The 25,805-nt window shown below is 37.3% G+C and overlaps 1 protein-coding gene across 1 annotated transcript in view; it reads right to left on the reverse strand.

Annotated features, from left to right (window-relative positions):
* Nucleotides 1–25,805, reverse strand: part of LOC140239700 (uncharacterized) — a 124,149-nt gene that overhangs the window by 81,441 nt on the left and 16,903 nt on the right. The window contains exons 17-27 of the mRNA XM_072319524.1: nucleotides 25,194–25,439; nucleotides 23,654–23,838; nucleotides 15,291–15,453; nucleotides 14,305–14,547; nucleotides 13,400–13,639; nucleotides 11,630–11,814; nucleotides 10,715–10,883; nucleotides 9,345–9,587; nucleotides 4,578–4,820; nucleotides 2,229–2,453; nucleotides 1,429–1,671 (exon numbers count right to left, since the gene is read on the reverse strand). Coding sequence (XP_072175625.1) covers nucleotides 1,429–1,671; nucleotides 2,229–2,453; nucleotides 4,578–4,820; nucleotides 9,345–9,587; nucleotides 10,715–10,883; nucleotides 11,630–11,814; nucleotides 13,400–13,639; nucleotides 14,305–14,547; nucleotides 15,291–15,453; nucleotides 23,654–23,838; nucleotides 25,194–25,439 — 2,385 coding nt within the window. The remainder of the gene's footprint in view (nucleotides 1–1,428; nucleotides 1,672–2,228; nucleotides 2,454–4,577; nucleotides 4,821–9,344; nucleotides 9,588–10,714; nucleotides 10,884–11,629; nucleotides 11,815–13,399; nucleotides 13,640–14,304; nucleotides 14,548–15,290; nucleotides 15,454–23,653; nucleotides 23,839–25,193; nucleotides 25,440–25,805) is intronic.

Raw genomic sequence — 25,805 nt, forward strand, 5'->3', positions numbered from 1 at the left:
CAATCATTTTTGTTGTGAACGAAATTTTACTATCATACCCTACCATTAACTGTTCAACCAAGCTCCCTCATCTTTGGTAATTTTACACTTTGTACAGTATTCAAAAGTGCGGTACTGTCGTGTCGGTTACTGGCGGGAGTGGATGCAATGAAAAAACAAAATCACACTCACGGTCACACTACAGAAAACAAAGCGTTTGAAAATGAGAGGTTTGATTCCAAAGTGCCAGCAGGAAGTTTCACTGGTAGAAAACTTCGCATCGCAAGTAAGCTTGCAGTCACTCTGCCCATACTACGTGGTGTGTTAGGAAGTCTCGAGAAGAAGCGGTTGGGCCATTTATGACCTTAATCCCAATAATATTATTTCAAATGCTGATGTGGGATTATTCTTATTCCAGACAACAGGGGTAGTCATCACGTCTACATTACGTGGCTCAATCACATGGGTTACTAGTAAGTAACAACACCTCACGTGCAATTTCATTACAATTAGACAATGCTTCCGTCGATAGTATTTGGCTTCACGTCGTAAAATATCCGTAGTCTGTTTTTCAGCGTTGCATGGTACACGAACACTCGTGTTACCAACAGCTCTATCAGTATCACCGTTCCATCGTGCGTTATCGTTTGTCACTACTCTTAACTGAATTAGGCTTTTGAATTTTAAAGTTGTTGTACAACTGTGACGTCACAAAGAGCAGATGAATTCTCTTCCAAGACGCACACAGTGGCACATGAGATAATTCACAACTTTGAAAATACATAACTTTTGAACGTTTTGTATAATTTTCTTCAAATTTTCATAGTCTGCTTCCGTAATCTTTTCAATTGTTCATTCATTTATTCATTCATTCATTCATTGCATTTTCATTTTCAAACAATCCACATTTATTACAAACGTCAATATAATAGTAGGCCTATATATTATGCACCATCATACATCATGTGAAAACTTATCTGTTTTATTTATATATCCTGTTGGAAAGAACACAGTGTCTCACATTGCTCCCAAGGTATGTTCACACAGCTTTGTCATAATCAAACGCTCGAATTTAACAGTGAGAAGATGATTTCACAATGTGTGGTGTGTTTTTTCACAGTGTGTTCACGTAATGATATTTTCTTTCACACTATGAGATGATGATTCACAATGTGCTCACAATGTTAAAACGCTCGAATCAAACAATTTAAAGAAATTTCACACTGTGTTCACAATGTGTTCCCACTGTGGAACTGTGTGTTCTTCCCAGCAGGACACAATTATGTGTGTGCGTGTCTGTCTGTCTTGGTGTTTGTGTGTATGTGTGTATACATATCTTTTAATCGTACTGAATATTATTGTATAATTGCCATCATAGGGGAAGCGCCCCCATTCGGTCCTAAGCTTAACAACATGCGCTTGTGAGTAATGTTAGGTAGAAAATCTTACCTTCAACTAGAACACCGAATATGCAATTGACAACATTTCCTGAGTCGTCCGTAGCGGTGTACGTCACATTGGTCTGGCCAATCGGAAAGCCCTGGCCGGGCTGGTGGGTGGAGCTAAGGACCACGTAGCCACTGTTGTCCGTAGCTGTTGGTTCCATCCAGAGGACCGAGGCGGAATCCTTGCCTGGTGGAGTGCTGCTAGATTGGTCGCCGGGACAACCGAATATCGCTGGGATTTCCAGGTCTGAAACGGCAAGATCGGCACAATAACACTTGCTTGAATATTAATGTCTGTATACTAGCACCCAACCACACAGACACAGACACAGGCACAGACACAGACACAGACAGAAACAGACGCAGACACAGACTGACACAGACACAGACAGACACAGACACAGACAGAAACAGACAGAAACAGACCAGACACAGACTGACACAGACAAAAACAGACACATTACAGACAGAAACAGACACAGACATAGACACAGACAGAAACAGAAACAGACAGAAACAGACACAGACTCAGACAGAAACAGACACAGACATAGACAGAAACAGACACAGACACAGTCACAGACACAGTCACAGACACACACACACGTACACATAACAACTAACAATAGGTACACTGTGGGAGTTTTCTCCCATGGACAAATACACCCACGATGTCAACTTTTATCCCACATTGCTGACTATTAAAACAAAATGAAACATAAAGATAAATGCCTCCTGCTCGTCCACGCAAACACACAAAGTACATTGCATGCATACATAAACACACAGTGTGTATACATGTACCTGCTACGTCCACGGTGAACGAGCACGTTTCCGTGTTGCCGTATGGGTCAGTCGCGGTGTATGTAACCACAGTGCTGCCAACAGTAAAATTGTCTCCGGGGCTATAGTCCGAGGTGACGTTCACTTGTCCGGAGTTGTCGACGGCCATGGGTTCCGTCCAAAACACAGCCGTAGTGTTGGAGGCTTGGAGGCCCGGACAGAAGTCGAAGGACGGGTTTTCAGTATCTGACATATTTCGAGGGAATAAACAATAGGAGTAGACAATTAAAGAGAAATTCAGTAATTATCACAGTCGATGAAAAAAGACCCAAACAAACGAGGTAAACAAAAAGACGAAAATGCAATGAGGCAAAGAAATTAATCTGCTTGATAAATGGATTTCAGAATGCAGATTCACATGCAATCACTTTAATGGCCTTTCTATGCAATACACTGAGTATTTCACTCAAAACTGCGCAGAAACATAGCTAGGGTGATCAACGTTAGTTGCGAACGGCAATCAGCACAATAAGTAGAGTCAGTAATCAATTACCCTTGCACGGGTAAAATATTGATAGTTATGATAACGGTCTTCTTTATCCATAGTAGTCTCTTCAGTGTTACCACTGCTCTAGCTCTTTATGTCCAATGGTGGAAACCTCCTGTGTGCCACATTACTTTGAGACACCAACATAGTCATGCTTTGAGAAAACATTCTGTTTTTCAAATCTATTTAAGTTCTACAGATTTCGGTTAAGCTGGACATGATTAGAGAGCAAAGTTGTAGAAAATATGCCAAGCTCCGCTTTAATGAAAATAGTAAGACATATCGATTATTGTTTTTCTTTGAAATGACTAGTAGGTACATCACTATAAAGGCATGACTTTTGCACACAAAACAGTGACATAAATTTAGAATTTACTCGCAAATCTGTTAGGGAACACCGCTTGATAGTCAATCACCACATTAGATGCAAGCTACAGTATATGTGGGACAAACGGAAGCGCGAGAAAAGCTTTCATTGTACTGCAGCATTTGGCGAGTTATCGATCGGTTTAGGCGGGTTTGTGGGTTTGAGCAGAATATGCGAAGCTGGCATGCCGTCGACTGAGTCGGACGTGCGAACGTGGCAAATAAGAGCCAGGACAACGCCATTATCATTACCCTTAACCGTTGCTACATAAGCCACTGTTGGTAAAAACATCTTGTCCAAGGATGTAGACATTTACAAGAATCGAACTCGAAACCTTCGAATTCGAATGCAAAGGGACTTATCCACTATGGCGCAATGCCCCCCGCTGTGGCAATACCGTTTGCCTAAGAGTAATAAGAAGCGATGATCGCAGTATTCGGCTACTGTTTGCTCAGGTTTATTTTCTTCGTTCTCTTTTTTCAGTTCAGTGTGTGGTGTTTATGCGTCAGAATTGTGGTCCTTTTATCTAATCATCAGTATTCTTCCTTTATTTTGATCTCTCTCATCTAATCAACAATGTATTACGATAATACACCCTTCAATATCCTCCACCCTCTCTAAAACAAACAAACAAACAAACAGATAACACTCAAATAAACAAACAAACCATACATCGAACTACTACTTAGCATATCAGGCAGCGTCATATCATCTAATAACCTTTGACCTGTCGACTTTCGGGACAGGTGTAGTTGTAATATCCGGATAGGTGTAGTTGTACCGTTTGGAAAGGTGCAGTTGTACTATCGGGATAGTTCTTGATAGGTGCAGTTGTACTGTACGGGATAGGTGTATTTGTACTGCACGTATTTGAATAGGACGTAGCTGACTATCGGGATTAGTTGTACTATCAGGATAGATTTATTCATTTTGTAAGCCTACTATTTGGATAGGTGTAGTTAAACTATCGGGATTGGTGTAGTATTTATTATTGTACTATTTGGATAGGTGTAGTTGCAGTATTATCAGCATAGCTTCTGTTGAAAGCATGGTGACTGTCTGTGGGTTCGTGGCTGAAACGCCAGACTTCGAATTTGACTGCAATGTTTAGGAGATCACGTGTTCGTCTTTCAGGTACACATTACGATGCAATCATAGATGGTCCATAGAGAATTAGGAGTTTTGTTTAGGTCATTACACATGTATTCTATACCTGGCTAACGGGTGCATTTAAGAACTCTGCTGATGAACTTTTGAAGAAACGCTTCGCACGCACAATTAACTCAGTCATTGAGGGGGGGGGGGGGGGAAGGACTCAAGGAATGTACTTGATACAACCTCATCTTTATCGTGTCAGTATCTTACTATTGAGAGATTCAAGGGCAATTGTGGGAGACCTATTGTTCCCGTCATGAATATGCATAGGCTTGTGAGGAACGGAATTGATATACATTACCAAATACGGAAATGGTGAATATGCATGTGAAGGTGTTCCCGCTTCCGTCGACAGCCGTGTAATTCACGTCCGTGCTGCCGATAGGGAACGCATCGCCCGGGTCGTACGTCGACAGCAGGCTGGCCGAGCCCGAGTTGTCGGAGGCTGTCGGTGGCATCCAGGTGACCGTCGCCGTGTCATTGCCCATGTCTGTCGACACGCTGAGGTTTCCTGAACAACCGCTCAAATCAGGCGGTTGTACGTCTGTTCCAGATTGGAAAGTAGTAGCAATGCATCAATGACGACGTTCGGGGAGGGTTAGTAACCAAAATGAATAAACAAAAAAGCACACGAATGAACGATTAGATAAAAGGATAGACACGTAAAAAGATAAATACGTAAATAGTGAAGGAATAAAAAAGATATATTTACAATAACAAATGCACAAATAAAAATGTACTCATGAATTTTCAAAAGGTTACAGGTAAAGAAAGATCATTCCCAGCTGAGGTACATTAAGAGACAAATATACGTGATTGACAGGTCAGAGGTGGGTCTACGAATCACGGGCTCATTTCACTAGAGGAGATAAATCTACGACTCGCTCTAAAATTTGAATATGAAGGAAAGACTATGTGTCAGATGTGTCAGATGTTTATCGTCCCTTAGATATCTATATTTTCCAAGATGAGTCGTTTTGACATTAATTTATGCTCCCTGAACGTTCGCGGTTTAGCAGATAGGAAAAAAAGAGCCGAATTATTTATGTGGTTGAAAGATCAAGATGCCAATATATATTTTTTACAAGAAACACATTCCACCCCAGAAACTGAACAAGATTGGAAAGATCAGTGGGGATCGTCTGGGATACTTTTTTCACATGGAAATTTGAATAGCAGGGGTACGTGTATTTTGTTTCGCAATTTAGAGCAAGTAGTGGTGAAACAAGAACTGTATGATAAGGACGGTAGATTTGTTTTATTGGATATATCTATATCAGATACCATCATCACTTTAATTAATATTTATGCGCCCAATTCAGACGATCCGGGATTTTTTGATAATATTGTTATGTATTTGGAACGTTTCGAATGTCAGTCAATAATATGGGGAGGGGATTTTAACTGTGTATTGGATGTTAATATTGATAAGAAAGGTGGGCGTTCAGTTACCCATTTTCATGCGGTTAATGTCATACAAAGTGTTATGCAAGAATTATCTTTGATTGACGTATGGAGATTCAAGAATCCTCTGAAATTTAGATATACATGGCGGTCAAAATATGTGCAATGCCGATTAGATTATTTTTTGATTTCACACCATTTAGTTTCTCAAGTGAAACGTTGTGATATATTACCAGGCTATAAAAGTGATCATTCTGCTGTTATTTGTAATATCAGAGTGAATAATGTAACAAGGGGTCGGGGATTTTGGAAGTTTAATGTGTCTTTATTGCAAGATGAAACATACACTTCTCTGATTCGAGAAAATATACAGATGATAAAAAATAACCATTTGCAAGAGATGAATCCAAATATGTTTTGGGAGTATCTTAAATGTCATTTAAGATCAATTACTATTGAGTATTCTGTTAAAAAATCTAGGCAAAGATGTAATCATGAAAAATATTTATTAAATAGACTCAAGAATTTAGAAGAACAGATTTCAATCGATCTAGATTCTGATATTCAAAGACAAATTGATGAATGTAAACAAGAGTTGGAACATTTTTATGAATTTAAAACAGAAGGTTATATTATACGTTCAAGGGCTAATTGGGTCGAATATGGAGAACGAAATTCAAAATATTTTATTAACTTAGAAAAAAGAAATCAACGTTTAAAAACTATAACAACTTTATCCACTGAGGATGGTGTGATTTTGAATTCTATAAAAGATATACTCAACGCTGAAAAAGTATTTTTTGAAAATTTATATGCCACTGAAAGCCCTCCCATTGTTGATTTAAAGGGATTTGCAATATTAAATCAAGATAATCTAACCCCCAAATTATCAGATGATTTGCAATTAAAATGTGAAGGCCCAATTTCTTTGCAAGAATGCATTGAAGCACTTAAAACTATGCCCAATAATAAGACCCCTGGAACTGATGGTTTTCCTTCTGAATTTTATAAGTTTTTTATTCAAGACCTTGGTCATTGTTTAATTCAAAGTTTTCATTATTCCTTTGCTCATAAGAAATTAACAGTTGATCAAAGGAGAGGTGTTATAAATCTCATTCCTAAAAAAGATAAAGATTTATTACATTTGAAGAATTGGCGACCAATATCAATTTTGAATACAGATTATAAAATCATTGCGAAATGTTTGGCTCTTCGTCTTAAAAAAGTTTTGCCAGAAATTATAAATCATGACCAAACCGGATTTCTTCCAGGGAGATATATTGGAGAAAATATTAGATTAACACTTGAAATGATTGATTATACGAATAAGACGAATATTCCTGGGTTTATGTTTTTGGCTGATTTTGAAAAGGCATTTGATAAATTAGAATGGAATTTTATTATTCAAACATTGCACTTTTTTAATTTTGGACAAGAGTTTATAACATGGATTGAAATATTATACACTGATATAATGTCTTGCGTTGTAAACAACGGTCACGCTTCTGAATTTTTTTATTTACAACGTGGCGTTCGTCAAGGGTGCCCTTTAAGTCCGTTACTGTATATTTTATGTAGTGAAATACTTGCAATATGGGTTAGAAATGATCTCAACATAAAAGGTATTAATGTTTGTGGCCGTGAAATTCTTATCAGCGCTTATGCCGACGACACTACGTTCTTTTTGAAAAATCCAAATTCTTTTTTTAGGTTGTTACAAATATTGGACCAATTTAGAATTTTTTCAGGTTTAGCAATCAACCGTAATAAGAGTGAGATTGTGGCTCTTGGCTATTATAAAGCATATCCACCAGATATAAACAACTCCGGTTTTAGTTTTTCTAGTGGACCATTTAAGTTACTCGGAATCACATTCACTACAACTTTAAATGACATGTTTGAGTTGAATTATATACCCAAGAAAAGAAAATTATTGGAAATTTTGAAAATTTGGTCGAGAAGATATTTAACACCCATCGGGAAAATTGTTATATTAAAATCTTTGGCTCTTTCTCAATTAATTTTTTTGTTTTCGGTATTACCTTCTCCACCAGCACAATTTATAAAAGAAATAGAACAAATAGTATTTTCTTTTATCTGGGATGATAAACCCGATAAAATCAGTCGGACCACAATAATTGGAGATTACTGTCAGGGAGGTTTAAAGATGTTTCATTTTTCATCTGTAATTTCAGGACTTAAAATCACTTGGGTGAAAAGATTATTAAATGATCAAAATAGAGGAAAGTGGAAATGTTTCTTTGAATATTATTTAGAAAACTTAGGGCACAATATGATTTGGTATTGTAATATGGCCCGAACAGAAAACAAAATCAATTTGATACAAAGTAGTTTTATACGTGAAATTCTTAGGGCTTGGTGTGATTATACCTTTTCCCCCAAGTTATCTGTAGAACAAGTGAAAAACCAAGTAATATGGTTTAATTCATTAATTCGTATAAATAATGAGATTGTATTTAAGAAAATGATGTTTCAAAGGGGTGTAATAAAGATTAAACAATTATTGAGTGATGATGGTTTATCTTTTTTAAATTTTGAACAGTTTCGCAATAAATACGGTGTTTGTTGTAATTTTTTAGAATATTTTTCAGTTATTCATGCAATCCCCTTAGAATGGAAAAAATATATTGAAGAGAAATCAGTATATGATAATGAAATAAAGACGCAACAAGAAGAAGCAATATATAATTTGTTTAAAAGAATTAAGATATGTCGATATATACATCGAATATTATGTGAGAGGATATTTCAACCACCTAAATCAGAAAGGAAATGGGAAGAAATTTTTAATCAAAACTTAGACTGGACTAAAATATATAATGTTCCTTTTACATCTACTTTAAATCAAAGACTTCGTTATTTTCAGTACAAAATTTTACATAGAAATATTGGTGTTAACAAATTACTTTTTGCAATGGGGCTATCTGACACACACCTCTGTACGTTTTGTTCGAGCTCCACAGAAACAATCGCACATCTATTTTGGGAATGTGACGTTACCCAAAGATTTATCGCTCAAATACAAGAAATTATGTTACAGAATAAAATTCAAATTACTAAAAGTTCCTTTATACTTGGTTCGACAGAAAATCCAAAATGTTACAACGTGGTTTATTTGTACGCAAAATACTTCATATTTTCTGTCAAAAATAAAAAGAAATCGTTACATTTTAGCCAATTTTGTAAATTCTTAAAACAAGCACAGAAAATAGACAAATATATGTCTGAGAAAACCAAAGGTTTTGTATCTAATATCAATTGGAATCGTATTTATATTGTTTAACTGTTTCGCATTTACCTGTCAAATTTCGATCATCTCTCTTTATGTACTGCATGTGACATTATTTTATTTTGTACCTGAATGTTTATATGAATAAATTTTCTTTGTGAAAAAAAAAAAAATGAAGGAAAGACTAGAAAAAAAGGTATAGTGCATCGGTAAATCTCTGTTCGAACATGTGGTGCGCAATCAAAAGCATAACATTTTGTCTTATTCACGTTCAAATAGGCGTCCTATTGATTCTACAGCGATTGCATCATTGCAAAGATCATAGATGAAAATAGATAATTTAGAATTTCGCGTCGAGTCAACGCCGTTTTGTTTGTAATTGTGTACATGGGTCTGAAGGAATGTAGACTATACCTGAAACGATGATGTAGAAGGTGCAGGTGGCCGTGTTATCGGATGGATCGGTTGCCGTGTATGTCACGGTCGTGTTGCCGATCGGAAACGCATCGCCCGAGTCCGCTGTCGACGTGATGTTCACCGTTCCCGAGTTGTCCGAGGCAGTGACCGGAAGCCACGTGACAATCGCGTTGGGGCTGTCCAAGTCAGTGTTGACGTACCGATCGTTCGGGCAGCGATAAAAGCTGGGGCTCTCGGTATCTAGAGAAATAAGGAGCGTTAGATATCTCCATTAGATAGCAAGTTAGTCTCAATGCGTATCAACAATAATGACGTGGTCTTGCCATATTCTAACGCTGAGCAGTTATCAACTTTGTAACCTCAGCGTTCCAGTGGTATTACCCAAGTGGGGTATTGTGGTAATCTTTTTGCAAGAGGCATGTATGTATGTGTCTGTGCGTGTTATGGATCCCTTACGTCCATCACAATTTCATACGTTCTACTTGACAACTTTGTATTTGTATTCTTTTTCTGTTGCATAGAAACACAAGCTAAATTGAATTGATTTGAATTGAATCGAATCGAATCGATTTGAATTGAATTGAATTGAATTAGATCAAATTAAATTAGATTGAACTAAATTAAGTTATATCAAATTAAATTAATGAATTAAATTAAATTGAATGGAATGGAATGGATTTGAATTGAATTGAATTGAATTGAATTGAATTGAATTGAATTGAATTGAATTGAATTGAATCAAATCGAATGGAATGGAATTGATTTGAATTGAATTGAATTGAATTGAATTGAATAGTTTACTATAAAATTGCGGGGTCGACCATTTGCGTATCTTCTACAGAGGTATATCATAGTGTATCAGTCAGGAAGAAAATGTGTGAAAGTATTTGTCTTAATAACCGTTGTCAACTGAATATCTAAAAAAAAAAAAAAACGCAAAAAAGAAAAAAAAAAGAATAATACCGACTTGAGCGGTGAATATTGTCATAACCAAGACTATTTTCATAGGTTTTCATTTCCTTATTTTGCTTTCTGTTGATAATAAAAAGGAATGTATCAACTGTTTAATGATTCCAATTTACCCACCTAACATAACTAATCGCCTGATATCACAACACCTACATACTATTAAAGGTGACAACTGTGATGTTGCCACAAAATTGTCATCATAAGTTTAATAGTTTGCATGAGAGTTTCACAATCATCTAATCTTACCTATTATATCAGTAGCACTATTGAATAAATACGAATAAAATAATCATGTTTCATTAAAATGCAAAGAAATAAACACATGCGAGGTACATCTTATATGATTTTTTGTTACAATAACAAAAGAACAAAAAGGACATAGCGGTGTAAGACATTACCTCTTATCTGGAAGTTTGCCCGGAACCCTAGGTACCTATAGGACTGGTCAGAACGGAATTCTATCCGAAGAAATTCCTGAGTGGTGGTATACGTCATTCCCGCTACCACGGAGTCATCGCCACAGAGCTTAGCGATCGCTGGACTGTCTGCATTTTGGCCATCCAGTAGCTGTATGAATGTGATGACATATAGCATAGAATAAGAATCACTAAAGTTTTCATCTACAAAATGGCGGAAAGATAAACTTTCTACTTTTGGTGTATGGTGGGCTATAAATGCTAACATGGACACGCCTCCAGTGAACAGGAAGAAAATACTGTTCAGCTGACTTGTTTTATTGTGTTTATTTTCAAGTAGTAACAAATTCTGCAAGACGAAATATACTTCTTTGATGTTATGATAAGTGTTCATCTTCTGTTTAATGGTATCTAGCACCAATTATTAAGGTAGATTAAAGAAAAACACAGCAGCTCTAGTTGCACGTCTTTTCTCAGCCGTTTAGAGGGTTTAAATAAAAAAAGTGCTTTTTTCATGCACTAGATGATATACATGTAACTATTTTTATCTTGTTCTGAAAATCAGGTAATATTATCATCTTTACATCGTTCTAATTTTGTGACATCAACGCATAATATGGTTTCTGCTAAGGTTGTGAAAAAAGGTCATAACGTTTAACGATCTACACCTATGTTTTTTTCTTCTGAAATCCCTTTGATATTATCTTTATATTGTTCTACTTTTTCCTTCATCACCGCAAATGGTAGCAGACTGCCAATCTATCGAAGGTTTCAATACGCAAAACATTTAAAGCAATCATAACGGTTAAACTGATGGTCCGGTTTCCCCCATAGGGTAAACTTCTTCCTCCAATGACCGATTGATGAGGAATCTAAGAGAGTTTATGGTGTACTTACACGAACGGAGTCAAAGGCGCATATTGACTGACTCTCCAAAGTGAAATTTAGGAACGAAAAGTCGACGATTTCCCCGGGTAATCCCCGAATTACCCAGCTACAGTCCACATTGTTCAGATATTCCCTCGGATAGTTCGGCGTTTGGATGTAGCCACTGCGATCTAGTATCAGGATACCACTGCAATCTGTAAATAGACGAAAAACATTTGTACTGAGTAAGTCGCCAATTAATAATGATAAAGCAAAAAAAAAAGCGAAACAGAAATAAAGATGGGTAGTAAAAGGCTTAACGTTGCACCACGTATTCTTTCTAGGGTATATGTTTTAGTGTTATGGGTATGTGATAGAAAGAATACGTGGTGCACCGTTAAGCCTTCTAACCCCACCAACGTTCTACCGCCACGGAAGCCTTTCAAGATTTCAGAAATAAAGATGCGGGTCATTACTGTTTACCTAAAAGATAATTATGTTAATTATGCTTGTTAGTGAAAGCAGAGGTCTTTAATTTTCGTTCTAATAGATGAATCTCCAAATAATTTCAGATATGAATTAGTGTTATACCCATATCCTCCTCCAACAGAGAGAATTTTATAATCGCAGGACCTACATGTATAATTGACAAACAGATGTTCACATCTGTCTTTCACAAGCATGGCGGCTTAAGTGAATCCCTCTATCTTTTTTTTTTCCAGAAATGAAATAACGAATTCTTCGAAATATCTCTCAACGTGTTCAAATGTTTATTAAGTTATGCATCAGTTTTGTTTTGTTCTGTTTGTATCGCATAATTTAGAAAGTGAAATAAGATTTTAGTTCAATTACATTGAAATTCGGGAAAAATCATTTGGTGTAGTTTGTCGAAACAACAGGTTCTGACATGCTGTTTGCTTGTTTGTGTTTTTAATTTTAATTCGCTACAAGATATTGGCAAGACAAGACGGCTGGTTAAAGGGATAGTATAGTATTGTTTGAGGTGAGGAGTAAGCTTTTAACATTTTGCGAGATACGTAGAAACGACTATGAAAGATTTCGGAGAATACAATTCTAAGAGAAATTCAGAGTTTATGTGATGAAAATTTGTTCTGAAATGACTGAGATATCCAAAAACAAAGGCATACAAAATGACATTGATACAAGGTGTGTCCCACCTTTTCTTAGGACTACTCATTTTGTATATCTGAGACATTTAAAAACAATTTTCATCATAATAATAAACTTTAAAGTCCTCTAGAATTATACGCTCTGTCAAATTTCATAAGTTGTTTTTCATTATCTCAAAAAGTCATCATCAAAAACATTGGAAACCTGAATCCCAATCTCAATCGAAATTGCATCATCCCTTTAACCCATATTAAGCTGCACTGTCATGGTTCTGCTGGTCCACCTATGCCCCATATAATATTCACTTGCGGCTCACAACTTAAAGTTATGCACCCTGCTCTACTCGGAGAATGAACGAAGCCAGATCGTTTTCATGCCTTAGTTGTGCCTCTCTCAAACATGGGACCTCAGTTTTGTTCATTATGTCTTGTCGGAAATACAGAATGTTTTCCTCTTACATCTTGTCTACTCGAGGGAACAGTCTAATAACGCAGTTGTTTTGATGTTGAAACCTTTTCAATTAGCTTGTCACCCTATATCATCAGCATCAGCGATTGCTTATACGTATTAACATAACAAACATGGGGCACACTAACCGTTTTAAACTTATTTATCCTGCGTGTGTGATTGGGCAAGTAAAGGAGGCTGTGGGGAATGAAAGAGAATTACCGTATACGACGACAGAAAAGGCGCATTCGTTCACATTTCCAGCCATATCGACGGCCGTGTACGTGACGTCGGTGGTCCCAAGCGGGAAAGTCTGTCCCGGGTCGTGAGTGGTTGTTACGGTGACCGATCCCGAGTTGTCAGACGCTACTGGAGGGGTCCAGGATACCGTTGCAGTGTCGACGCCAGAAACGATTTCACCGATGTCCCCGGGGCACCCAATGAAAGACGGTGGCTCGGGATCTGCGAAATCGTCATTATTCGAACGTTTAATAACTGAAGTGAGGATCGAAACGCACTTGTTGTTTTAAAGTTTGGATTAGATCTGGGACTCAGAAGATAAGACTATAATTGAACGTAATTCTGTGGAAAGCAACTCTACCAGTAAGAAATCCTATTTTCAACAAACCAGGAGAGGGAAACAATTCTTCTACAATTATTAGACACTGCGAAAAGAACCCGTACAGGAGGTTAAAATGCCAAAACTTTGAACAAACATCGAACGACGAAAAAAAAAAGTGTACCAAAAATGTAAACATACCGAGAAAAAAAAAGATAACAATCATCCAAAGTAAAATAAGCTACATTGGTAACTTCACTTGAATAACCACTCTAACCTGCAATTTCATTACATCATTTGGAATTTTTTGGAGCCAGTTTTTTTTTCTAGTATTTCAATAGAAAGCATTTTTCTTTGAATGTCCTGTATCTTGTATGAAAATACGAACGAAGGTTTGACCCCTTCCTAATAAGAGATGTCAATGAAACAATTTCTTATGTATAAAAACTAAGACACGTGTTACTTGAGTAGTGACTGAAGTACTGTTAACATTTAAATGAATCTTCGAAGTGTGCAAAGCATGAAAATCAAACTAGAATAATATCATAGCAAAGTAGAATTAAATTACCGCTAACAACAACATCAAAGGTGCAGGTTTCCGTATTGCCCGCTGGATCTTCCGCCGTGTAGGTGACTGTAGTGGTGCCCAGCGGGAAGCTGTAGCCAATGTCGTAGTTTGATGTGACGGTAACAGTGCCAGAGTTATCCGAGGCTATCGGCGCTCTCCACCTTACCCTAGCCGTCCCCTTCCCGACCTCGGTGCTGACCGACCGCTGCCCCGGACAACTGTCGAAGGTTGGGTTCTCGGATTCTGTATAATGTAAAGGACATGTCGTTATCTCTACATGGAAAATCGAATAGGATGCCTGACCTCAAAGGAGCACTATAGCAAAATTTGGAATCGTTTTACGTTGTAATTTACCAGTGTCCAAAACGCTAATATTTGATTTACCTTATTTTCTTCTTCTTTTTTTTTTCATTTAAACGAGACCTCCAAATGAAGTTCAGACTTTTGCGTCTGAACATCTATCAATGGTTATTGCTGGGTACAGAGATGATGAATAGAATATTTTCAAAAATTCATAACAAATCACAATGAACGAGGATGATGACATAGTAGTTTCACATAAGAACGCGTGATTAAAAAAAAAAAATCATAAATCCTACACAGGAGAACTTATGAAAGCATCTAAGCATGGGGTATTGAAATGAATGAAATGACATTAAGAGCTCGACCTCCTCTGCAGTATGGTGTCAAGTTTGAATGATTTTTCATTTTCAGGAAAATGTTTCAAATCAAAACCACAAGGACGCTATTTCACAAGATATTTGGAAAGATGCTCATAAATTTACCCACTTTTGGTTGAATATATTTTTTTTTTAATTCATGATAAAAAATTGGTGGTTTCAGTTTTATTCACGCTAAAAATATTAATCTTTAAACAGAATGTGGTATCATCCTTCTGGTTCTCAAGAAATGTTTCCCATTGTCCGAAGTATACGAGAAGCATTCAATGAAAAAGAGCATTTACGCCAGAAAAATGTCAACCTTACCGCTGATGACGTAGTAAGCCTGGAAGCCCCGCCTAGTGACGCTGAAATCGGAAGTAAACTTTATTCGCATGACTTCCTGGGAACTAGTGAACGTTGATGTGGGATATACTGCGCCACACAGACGCTGCAGCTCGGGGTCGCTCTCCGTGGGACCGTCATATATCTGGATGACATAAAATAGAAATTAAATCAAGAAGTGCACAAGAGGGAATTCAATATACGTGTATATGAGGTGGAGTCTGACATGATGAGTTGGAAACAAAGAGGTTCTATATATGTAATAGAGCGCGCGCTCGCATACAGAAGCGGGGCCAATTGAACGACCCACCGCCATTTTCAAAGAGGTCGACTACCAGAAGCCCGAACCCGAAAGTGCCTATAGTAATACACGTAAAGTACAGTTTCGAAGATGGGGTTGGGTTGGAAAAATCATTCTAATTTAAAGGAAAATCAATATTTGTCCATATGCCTCCGGATTTTATAAGAGAGATATATTCTCAATACAGTATACGTGTTTTGATGAAAAAAGGACTTGCTCTAATGTGTCAAATATGTGCCTTAAACATGAAGCCAAAATTGCCAAACAGGCATTCATGCATTCATACTATTATAAAGATTGCAGAAAGGTACAGTGTATGCTCTTTGGTATGGGAGTACTGATTTCACATAAGTCACTTAGAAACATCAGACACACATACAACACACACTCCCACACACATACAACACACATTCCAACACACCCACACACATACGCACACACATGTACACACCAAACCACATTTTTTTCAAATTCCTACACACACACACAAAACACACTGTGTGTTGTGTGTGTGTGTGTGTGTGTGTGTGTGTGTATGTGTGTTGGAATTTGAAAAAAAAAATGTGGTTCGGTGTGTACGTGTGTGTGCGTATGTGTGTTTTATTGTGAGTGTGTGTGTGTGTTTGTTGTGGGTGTGTGTGTGTGTGTGTGGGAGTGTGTGTTGTATGTGTGTGGGAGTGTGTGTTGTATGTGTGTCTGATGTTTCTTAGTGACGTATATTATGTGAAATCAGTACTCCCAAAGAGTATACACTGTACCTTTCTGCAGTCTTTATAATGTAGCATGAATGCATGAATGCCTGTTTGGCAATTTTGGCTTCATGTTTAAGGCACATATTTGACACATTAGAGCAAGTCCTTTTTTCATCAAAACACGTATACTGTGTTGGGAATGTATCTCTCTTATAAAATCCGGAGGCATATGGACAAATATTGATTTTCCTTAAAATTAGAATGATTTTTCCAACCCAACCCCATCTTCGAAGCTGTACTTTACGTGTATTACTATAGGCACTTCCGGGTTCGGGCTTCTGGTAGTCGACCTCTTTCGTGCGCGCGAGCGAGCGGAGGGAGGGGGGGGGGGGGACGGAGAAGGGTGTGGAAGGGGGATGTTGCCCCTCCCACGGGGAGAACTCTTTGCATTTTAATGTTGTAAATGGTGCAATATGATGCATTTTTTTGCGTCTTTTATCGACTTGAACCCCCCCCCCCTCCCCCGCTTAGACGCACCGGCGTAGCCTGGATAATGATCTTGTGATCTTGGGAGGGCGGCGGTTACTATGCGAGGGAGCCAAGCGACCGAGCCCGAGCGAGCGGAGGGAAGGGGGGGGGGGAGGGTGTGGAAGGGGGGTGTTTCCCTCTCCCACGGGGAGAACTTTTTGCATTTTGATGTTGTAAATGGTGCAATTTGATGCATCTTTTTGCGTCTTATATCGACTCGAAACGGCCCCACTTGTTTCAAGTTCAAGTTCAAATTTATTCGTTTTTTTTTCCACAATGATATAAACATAAATCTCACTTTTTTGAGTCACAAAAAACAATGCATACAATTTGTACAGAGAAAACAACAATAATAAAAAACTAACAGTAGTGATACATTGCAATAGTTGTACTGTGTGAAAAAAAATCCGGAGGGACCAACTAAAAAGACAATGCTTGTAGAGTGTGGGCCCCTCTTGTATTAAAAGATCGATGCAAAAATTGAATTGAATTGAAAACAGCAGCAAATCAGCTCAAAAAGTTTGTCACAAAAAAACAAAAAAAAAGTTTGGCAGCCCACTAAGAGACAGACGGACAAACAGTTACACGCAAAACAACAAACAGAGTAATGAGCATAAGACAAGACTGGGACAGCAACAAGACTACTTGTAGGGAAAGAAACTGACTTGTCGACACGAAAGGAAACAAGACTATAGCGTGATAAAGAGGTAACAGAATAGACAAAAATATGCAACAAAGACAACGATCCTCGGAGGTTTGAGGAAGAAAGAGAAGAAGAAAAAAAGAAGGCAGAACAAACCCTTCAACTGTGAAGTATAGATTAAAGAAGATCTTATAGACAAAGCTTTAAGCTTGATAGGCAATAATAACAATGATAAAAAAGAAGGGCAATGCAGATATTGCGAACGGGTAGCTAACTAAGCCTATAAACTAATCTGATTCTGGGAGTCGTTATTATAAGATTGTATAAAAGAAAAAAACTTATAAATCTCCTTTTGAATGAGTATATGGAAGGAGCAGATTTTATATCATGATTCAGGGAATTCCAATAATTTGGTCCAGTGTAAATAAGTGTATTCTTTGCTAGAATCGTTCGAAGAAGTGGTAAATGAAACTCGTTAGAGAGTCGGGTGGGGGTAATTATGGAATGATTGATTTTGTTGAAACATAGAACCAAAGATAGGTGGGAGTAAACTGTTATCATACATATACATATTAAGTTGACCTAAATCAAATGAAAATAATTCGTTGATTTTTAATAGCTTATTACAGTCAAACAATGCATTTGTATGTGAACGTGTGGGTCTGTGGGACAATTGGAAATGATACGGAGGGCTTTCTTTTGCAGTAATAACACTCTATTCAGCAGCGTCTGATGAGTATTTCCCCAAGCTAAAATTCCATAATTAAGGTAAGGGAGTATTAAAGAGGAGTATAACACTAATAATGTCTTTTCAGGAATATAAAATTTCAGTATGTTCATAACACCTATGTTACGAGAAATAGTTTTGCAGATATGATCAATATGTATTTTCCAAGAAAGTTTACTATCTACAAAAATACCAAGAAATTTAAAATATGACATACTTTCTAAATTACAATCATCCAGAATTATTTCTGAATTCAAAGAATCAACAGTATTACTTAAGAGCATATATTTTGTTTTTTGAACATTCAATGATAATTTGTTAGCTCTGACCCAGTTGGTCACTTTTTTCAATTCTGTATTAACTTGTTGAACATGAACATCGATATCGTTATGGGCAAGAAAAACACTGGTATCATCAGCAAAGTGTATAAAAGAAAGCAACTCTGAAACAGAGGAAAAATCATTGATATATACATGTATTACATGTATGAATAACAGCGGCCCTAAAAGACTTCCTTGTGGAACGCCATATTTAACATCTCTTATAATTGGGTTATTCTCTTTACTTGAAACAAACTGTTTTCTGTTAGCTAAATAGCTCTTGAACCACTCCAAGGAAAAATCATTGATATGATTATATTACATGTATGAATAACAGCGGCCCTAAAAGACTTCCCTGTGGAACGCCACATTTAACATCTCTTATAATTGAGTTATTCTCTTTACTTGAAACAAACTGTTTTCTGTTAGCTAAATAGCTCTTGAACCACTCCAAGGCCTACTCGCGTATTCCATAGTGCGATAACTTGTGGAGTAAAATATTGTGATTAATTGTATCGAAGGCCTTGGAGAAGTCCAAGAATATACTAATCAAATGAGAATGGTTGTCAGTTGCATTAACAACTTTATCAATAAAATGAAGAACTGCGTGGATGGTACTATGTCTTTCTCGAAAACCAAACTGACAATTTGAGAATATTTTGTGCACATTAAAAAAAAATAATAATTCTGGTGTATATTATTTTTTCTAAAACTTTCTACAATGAAGATAATAAAGAGATTGGACGATAATTGCTGACATCCAGATTATTACCTTTCTTAGATATTGGAATTACTTTAGCCAATTTCATTTTATCAGGAAACATACAATTACAAATTGACAAATTAAAAATGTGAGCCAAGGGATCTGCAACTGATGATACAACTCCTTTAAGGATACAATTATCTATATCATCATAACCGGAACTACGTTTGCTTTTGAAAGAGGATACAATGTCAGTAATCTCATATCTATTTGTTGGAGTTAAAAAAAAAATAGAATTGGGGTTACACTGGTCTAAGAATTCAGTAAAACTCTGTTCTGTAGCCGGAATACCATGAGCAAGCGTTTCACCTATTTTTGAAAAATAAGAATTAAACACATTTGCAATATCAAAAGGGTCATTAATTATTTCATCATTCCACTTTATTTCACCAATTTCTGCCTTTTAATTCGGAATATTCATAGCCTGTTTTAAAACTTTCCAGGTATTTTTAATATCAGACTTGAATCTCAACAGATGCTGAGAATAATACCTTTTCTTTTCCAAACGTAAAATCCTGGCTAATGTGTTTTTATATGATGTATATCTCTTCTTTGTTCGTTCAGTTTTTTTTTTATTTTGTATTTATAATACAATCGATTTTTTTCTATTGATTGAACGAAGAATTGATTTTGAAATCCATGGTAACCTAGGAGTCTTTTTATAATCTATTTTAATTTTTTTTTGCTTTGGAATAATATCCAAAAGAAAATTAGATATTTCCATAGAATTATCAAAAGACAGATTAACATCATCACTTTCATATACTCGTGACCAATCAGCATTATCAAGAGCGGCATCAAAACTGGCTAACTTTTCACATGAGACTCTACGTTTGAAAAGGAGATGAAGGATTTGCGTCATTGACTAAAGTTTTCAAAGATAAGTGAGTCATGACTGGGAAATGATCGGTCACATCTGAAAGAACTACAAAAGATTCGGGAAGAGGTAAGATATTGCAAAATAAGTTGGCAATTAGAGTAGCAGAGTGATCGGTGACGCGAGTCGGTTTGGAAATGAGTGGCAGAAAGGATGAAGACAAAAGTGTTTCGAGAAACTCGCTTGGGATATGATCATTTCCAGATTTCAGCAAATCAATATTGTAGTCACCAAGTAGAAAGCAATCCTTATTTCGCAAAACTGTTTTTTTTTTTACCAGGTCTGAAAGATAAGTCAAAAAATCTAAAATGTTTGAATTAGGAGGTCTGTATATTATGCCATATAACACATTCCTACATCCTGGGATATAAATTTCTACGAAAAGAGATTCAACGGTGTTATCCATTCTAGGAATGTCGTTGTGAACAATACATTTGTAAATACATTTGTAAATGTTTGAGGTATATAGCAGGATATTTTGATGTGGATTATTATTGAACAATTTGTCTATAAAGTGGTAGCATTTAAATAAACTTCTTGTTTTAATTTATTGTTACAATTAATTTTATGAACGTTGTTTGTTAAGCAATAAAACAGAAAAGGCATGCACACGAGCGTGTACAAAAGGGATATTTCTCCTCCCACACGAAGGTGATTTTACATTTTCAGACCTAAAAATATTAATGGAAATAATTTGGACTTTTTTCAGGAAAGTATTAATAGCAAAACCACGGAATTTAGCTCTTATTCCGCGTGTGCATCATCTGTGTGTATGTACAAAGTCTAATGAGTAAGAGGGGGAGGGTGTGGGAGGGGGATGCCCCCTCCCACTCGACGGAGCTTTTGCGTTTTTAAAATCAAGATAAAGCGATCTGAAGTACACTTTTTTTTGAGAAAATCGGGTAGTGTGATTTTCCCCCGATTTTCCCCTTTCTTTCTTTTTTTTTCTTTTCTTTTTGTTTTACGATCCAAAAGTGTGTGTGTATGTGTGTGTGTGTGTGGGGGGGGGAGGGGGGTGGCTACAGCCCCCAGCCCCCCCCCCCCCCCCCCCCCGTTCCGCGGCCCCTGTATAGCACGCAATGAAAACACAGTCATAGCTTCTCATGGCCGTCGACGACCTTGCGTGAGGACACATGAAAGATGGCGAAAACCCAAGAACGAATATCTCTAAAGGAGGAGAAGACGAAGAAGAACGAGAACGAGAGAGAAAAGGCAATAAAAGAGAAATGAGTTTAATTGAAGGCAACATCCATGAATCTGCTATGAAACAACAAGAACGATAAAAAAATTCAACTAAGCATGAATAATGCTTAAGTGAAACTTAAGTTTCACATTCCATTGTCGTCTTTGTTAACGTTGTATTTTTCTTTAATATTACCTTATCTTAATTACGGAATTTTAGCATGGGCTACCGTCCATCAAACTTTATTAGATAACTATTGTTATTACAAAAGAAAGTACTTCGTATTATTTATGGGGTTTCGCCACGTTCTCATTCAGATTCATTGTTCATTAAAAATAAGATTTTAAAAATTAAAGATTTGTTTCTTTTTCAACTGGGCCAGTTCATGTTCAATTATAACACAAATGCTCTCCCCTATACTTTTAATTCAATGTTTCCACGAAATCAATCTTTTCATGATTATCCTACTAGGAGGTCTGAGCTCCGCTTACCCCTTTTGAGAACCTTATTAGCTCAGAATACATTTATTTACATCGGCCCTTAATTTTGGAATTCATTAAGTCTTGAAATAAAACATTCTTAATCGTTATGCATTTTTAAGCGTAATTTGAAAAAAAAAAAGAAATTGTTAAATTCTAGCTGAGATATATTTTCATTACCTATACAGGTTACAGCAAACATAAGGGTCATCATCGGTTATTGAATTCATCATTACGCAGTGAAAAACGGCATTACCAGGCAATGAAATACGGCATGTTATTTGCATAATTTTTACACAGCTGCGTGGAGTCACCAGCTGTTCTAAGCACCTAATCAATTCTCTCTTCCGTTTCTCTTGTTCAGCGTGTAGGCATTCTCTCTCTATTCTCTCTCGCTCTCTTTCTTCCTTTCCTTTTCTTCCTTTAATTTTGTTTTTGTCCCATTCCGTTCAATTGTATCTCATCAGTTTAGTCATGTAATGTTGTTGAGCCTCTGTTGTTTGTTCCATTTTGTCTAAATCGTTTTTGTGTAATGTATTTGTAATTGTATGTGAAGTAAGTGTTTTTGGAAGAAATTCCTGAGTGGTCCACAATCTACAAGCACTGCTTTTTAGTGGACCTCTCGGTTCTCTTTTTTTTTCTCTCTCCTCAAAATATAACGTTATATTTTCCAGTATGTATACATGATTCAACTCTATTAATTTTTTGTATATCGTTTATCCTTCGCACTCTGTACTGTATATATGCTTATGATGGATTTTCTGATTTACCTTGTGTTATGTTTTGTTGGAAAGAAAATGAGAATGAAATAACTGAATTGAATTGAATTGAATTGAGTTGAATTGAATTGAATTGAATTGAATTGAATTGAATTGAATTGAATTGAATGGGATGCATCATCAAAATGCTTTTGATAAAAAGCGTAATCACAATGGGGTTAAAAAGATCTTGCCATGAAATGAACGTACTGGTTCAGGTTGCTAACCCAGGGCCTTTCACTTACCACATTTATGGCACGATATTTCCTTTTTTTTTCTTCTTTTTTAAAATGAGTTTTGAGTTTTGCGATCATTTTTGAACGCTAAAAAGAAAATCTCTTCTAAAAACATGATACACAGGACACGTTTACAGGCTATAATGCGCCCGTCTTAAGATATGGGGTTGGAATGTTAACCCATTCCACACAGATTTCCAAAATCTCCACAGACATAACACACAGGACACCAGGTTCCAGTAGGGTACGGGTTAACTCAATCGCCTGGGATTATTCGGTACATTGAGCATAGCTCCGGGTGTAGAGAGGGTCTGTGAAAACCTAGTCTGGCTTCCAGACCCTCTGCCCATACTCTTTCGCTATCCATGATATTGACGCCCTCAACGTCGAAAACTAGTATAGTTTAAGTTGATTTTGCCTTCGGCAAAGGCGGCGACTTCGTCGCGGGGCGGCGACTTCGTCGCCGCGGAGTCCAGTTGGCAAAGGGTCTGGAAACCAGACTAGTGAAAACCAGGCGAAATGGAGTTCAGCAATTTTGGCAGCCCTGAAATGGGGGGGGGGGGGGGGGGGGGGGCGGTATATTGGAGGGACCGATATGCAGGGACAGATCCAGGAATTCCGTAAAGGGGGGGGGGGGGGGGCTGTACAAATTCAAGGGCGCGGACGCCCCCACCCCCCATTATTTTTCTTTTTCTTTTTTTTTGTAGAAAAAAAAAAAAGGAAGGGGGGCATGAAAAAAAATGAAGCGGGGGGGGGGGGGCGTGATCTCCCCTGGATGCGCCACTTGATGAGTACCTGTATTTTTGATGGAGGGGAGGGGTAGGGAGGAGTCACTTACCGTCACCCTGTCGTAGCTGCAGGTACTTGAACCTTCTAATAGAAAGTCAGGGAACTGCAACGTTACGGTCTCGCCCGCGGGGGCCGTGATGATCCAAGAGCACACAGCGTAGGTCGGGTAATCGCTTGGGTAGTTGATGGTCTCGAAGTAGCCACTGGACGCATTGAGGGTCACTTCACCACATTCTAAGGAAGAAGAGGGAATGAGGTAGGGTGAGTTTGAGCAAATGGAAAAGATCGGAAGACGTCAAACATTGCAAGGCGTGAGTAATCTATATGAAATAATTGAGTAAAAGGAAACATTACAAAAGACCGAGTATAATAGATAATCCCATTCCGGTACGTACGTACATGCATGAGAGCACTAGACCAGTACGATTTGCGAAAGAAAACGGCTGTATTTGTAATCTCAACAAAATAACAAAGATAATTATATGATACTAAATCTAAAAAAAAAAAAAAAAAAAAAATACAGGCAGATTACAGTCAAAATGTCATATCGTATAATGTATATAGGCGGTAACACATTGATTTGGTGAAATCAAGACATAGAAAAGGGTAGATATTCCATCAATCTAACGCAAAATGAGAATTATTAAAACTCTTGGCAAGAACAAGACTCACTTGTCTTTACCAAATCTTGGTTATTACTCTAAGCCCTACACGCCATCAATCCGGAAGAGATGTTGAAGGTACTAGTTAACGACTTTCTCATTTATCTGCACCATGTACTCGTTTGTAACATGCAATTTAATTAGACTCCTTATGCACACTATCATGTACTCTTGCTAGAACGTATACATAGGAAACACTGATGGGAAGGGGGAGGGGTTCAGTTGTTCAGATGGAAGAACTTTAGAGTGACGTTTACGACATGTTCAGATATATCATTCCCTCAGAATCATTTTTGACATCAATGCTATTTCATTATCATATTTCTGTTCACGGTTTTCCGGAAATAATGCAGAAAAAAAAAGAAATAAAGCAAGCAAGCCAACATAAAACACATGATATGTCATTATAGGTATTGAAAAGGACTTAGAGAGAGGGGGAGGGAGAGAGGGAGAGAGAGGGTTGCGTAGTCCATTATGGGGGCGATAGGGCATAGTGGATTAGACTACCGACTCCCTTTTGGAGGACCCGAGTTCGAAACCAGCCCAGTGCTTACGTCCTTGGACAAGACGTTTTTACCCATTATGTCCATCTCGACCCAGGTGTATAAATGGGTACCTGGTAATGCTAGGGTAATTAGCGGGACCCTCTGGTAGAGCAGTGGCAACGCTGAAGAGGCTATCCTGAGTAAGTAAGGCCTTGTTGTTGTTATTATCATTATTATTATTATCATTATTATTATTATTATTATTATTGATATTATTATTATTATCACTATTATTATTATTATTATTATCATTATTATTATTATTATCACTATTATTATTATTATTATGCGAGTAACATTGAGTGAGGAGTGCTTTTCCATGGATATTGTAAAGGCACACCTCTCTGCGAAGGGATTAAAATCATGGCGAGTCGAATCTTACCATAGAGTATGACATCGAACTCGCAAGTCACGGTGTAGCCCGCCTCATCTGTGGCTGTATACGTAACTGTTTCGGGATTCCCGATCTCGAAGGTAGCGCCGGGAATGTGAGTGGACGTCACATTGACGATTCCCGAATTGTCGGACGCGACCGGCGGCGACCAGCTCACCGTGGCGCTGGTGACGGGAGGGTTAGGCGTGAACGTCTGCTGTGTTGGACAGCTTGAGAACGTTGGTGGTTCCGTGTCTGCAGAGAAAAAGGAAAACAAGATCAAACACAAAATTAAAGGAAATGAGGTAAATTGAGTATGTGAATTTTTTTTCATAACGTTTGCACCAAAAAAGGAAGGTTAAATCATATAAATAAATATAATATAATAAATATATATAAATAACCGAAAATATAAAAATAGCCATTCCCATTTATAGTAGTAACGAGGACGATTGTTATGTTCATCCAAGTAAAGAGGGAACAGCATGACCACCTGTTGGATGATGTGTGTCCAGTTGTCTAGATCGAACAGACGGGTTCACGTGGGTGCTTAATCCAACACTCATTCGAACGCTTCAACAATAGAAAGTGTATATACAATTTTGAGTGACTGCCAACAAC

Source organism: Diadema setosum, chromosome 16 (assembly GCF_964275005.1).
Source record: "Diadema setosum chromosome 16, eeDiaSeto1, whole genome shotgun sequence".
Classification (NCBI taxonomy): Eukaryota; Metazoa; Echinodermata; class Echinoidea; order Diadematoida; family Diadematidae; genus Diadema; species Diadema setosum.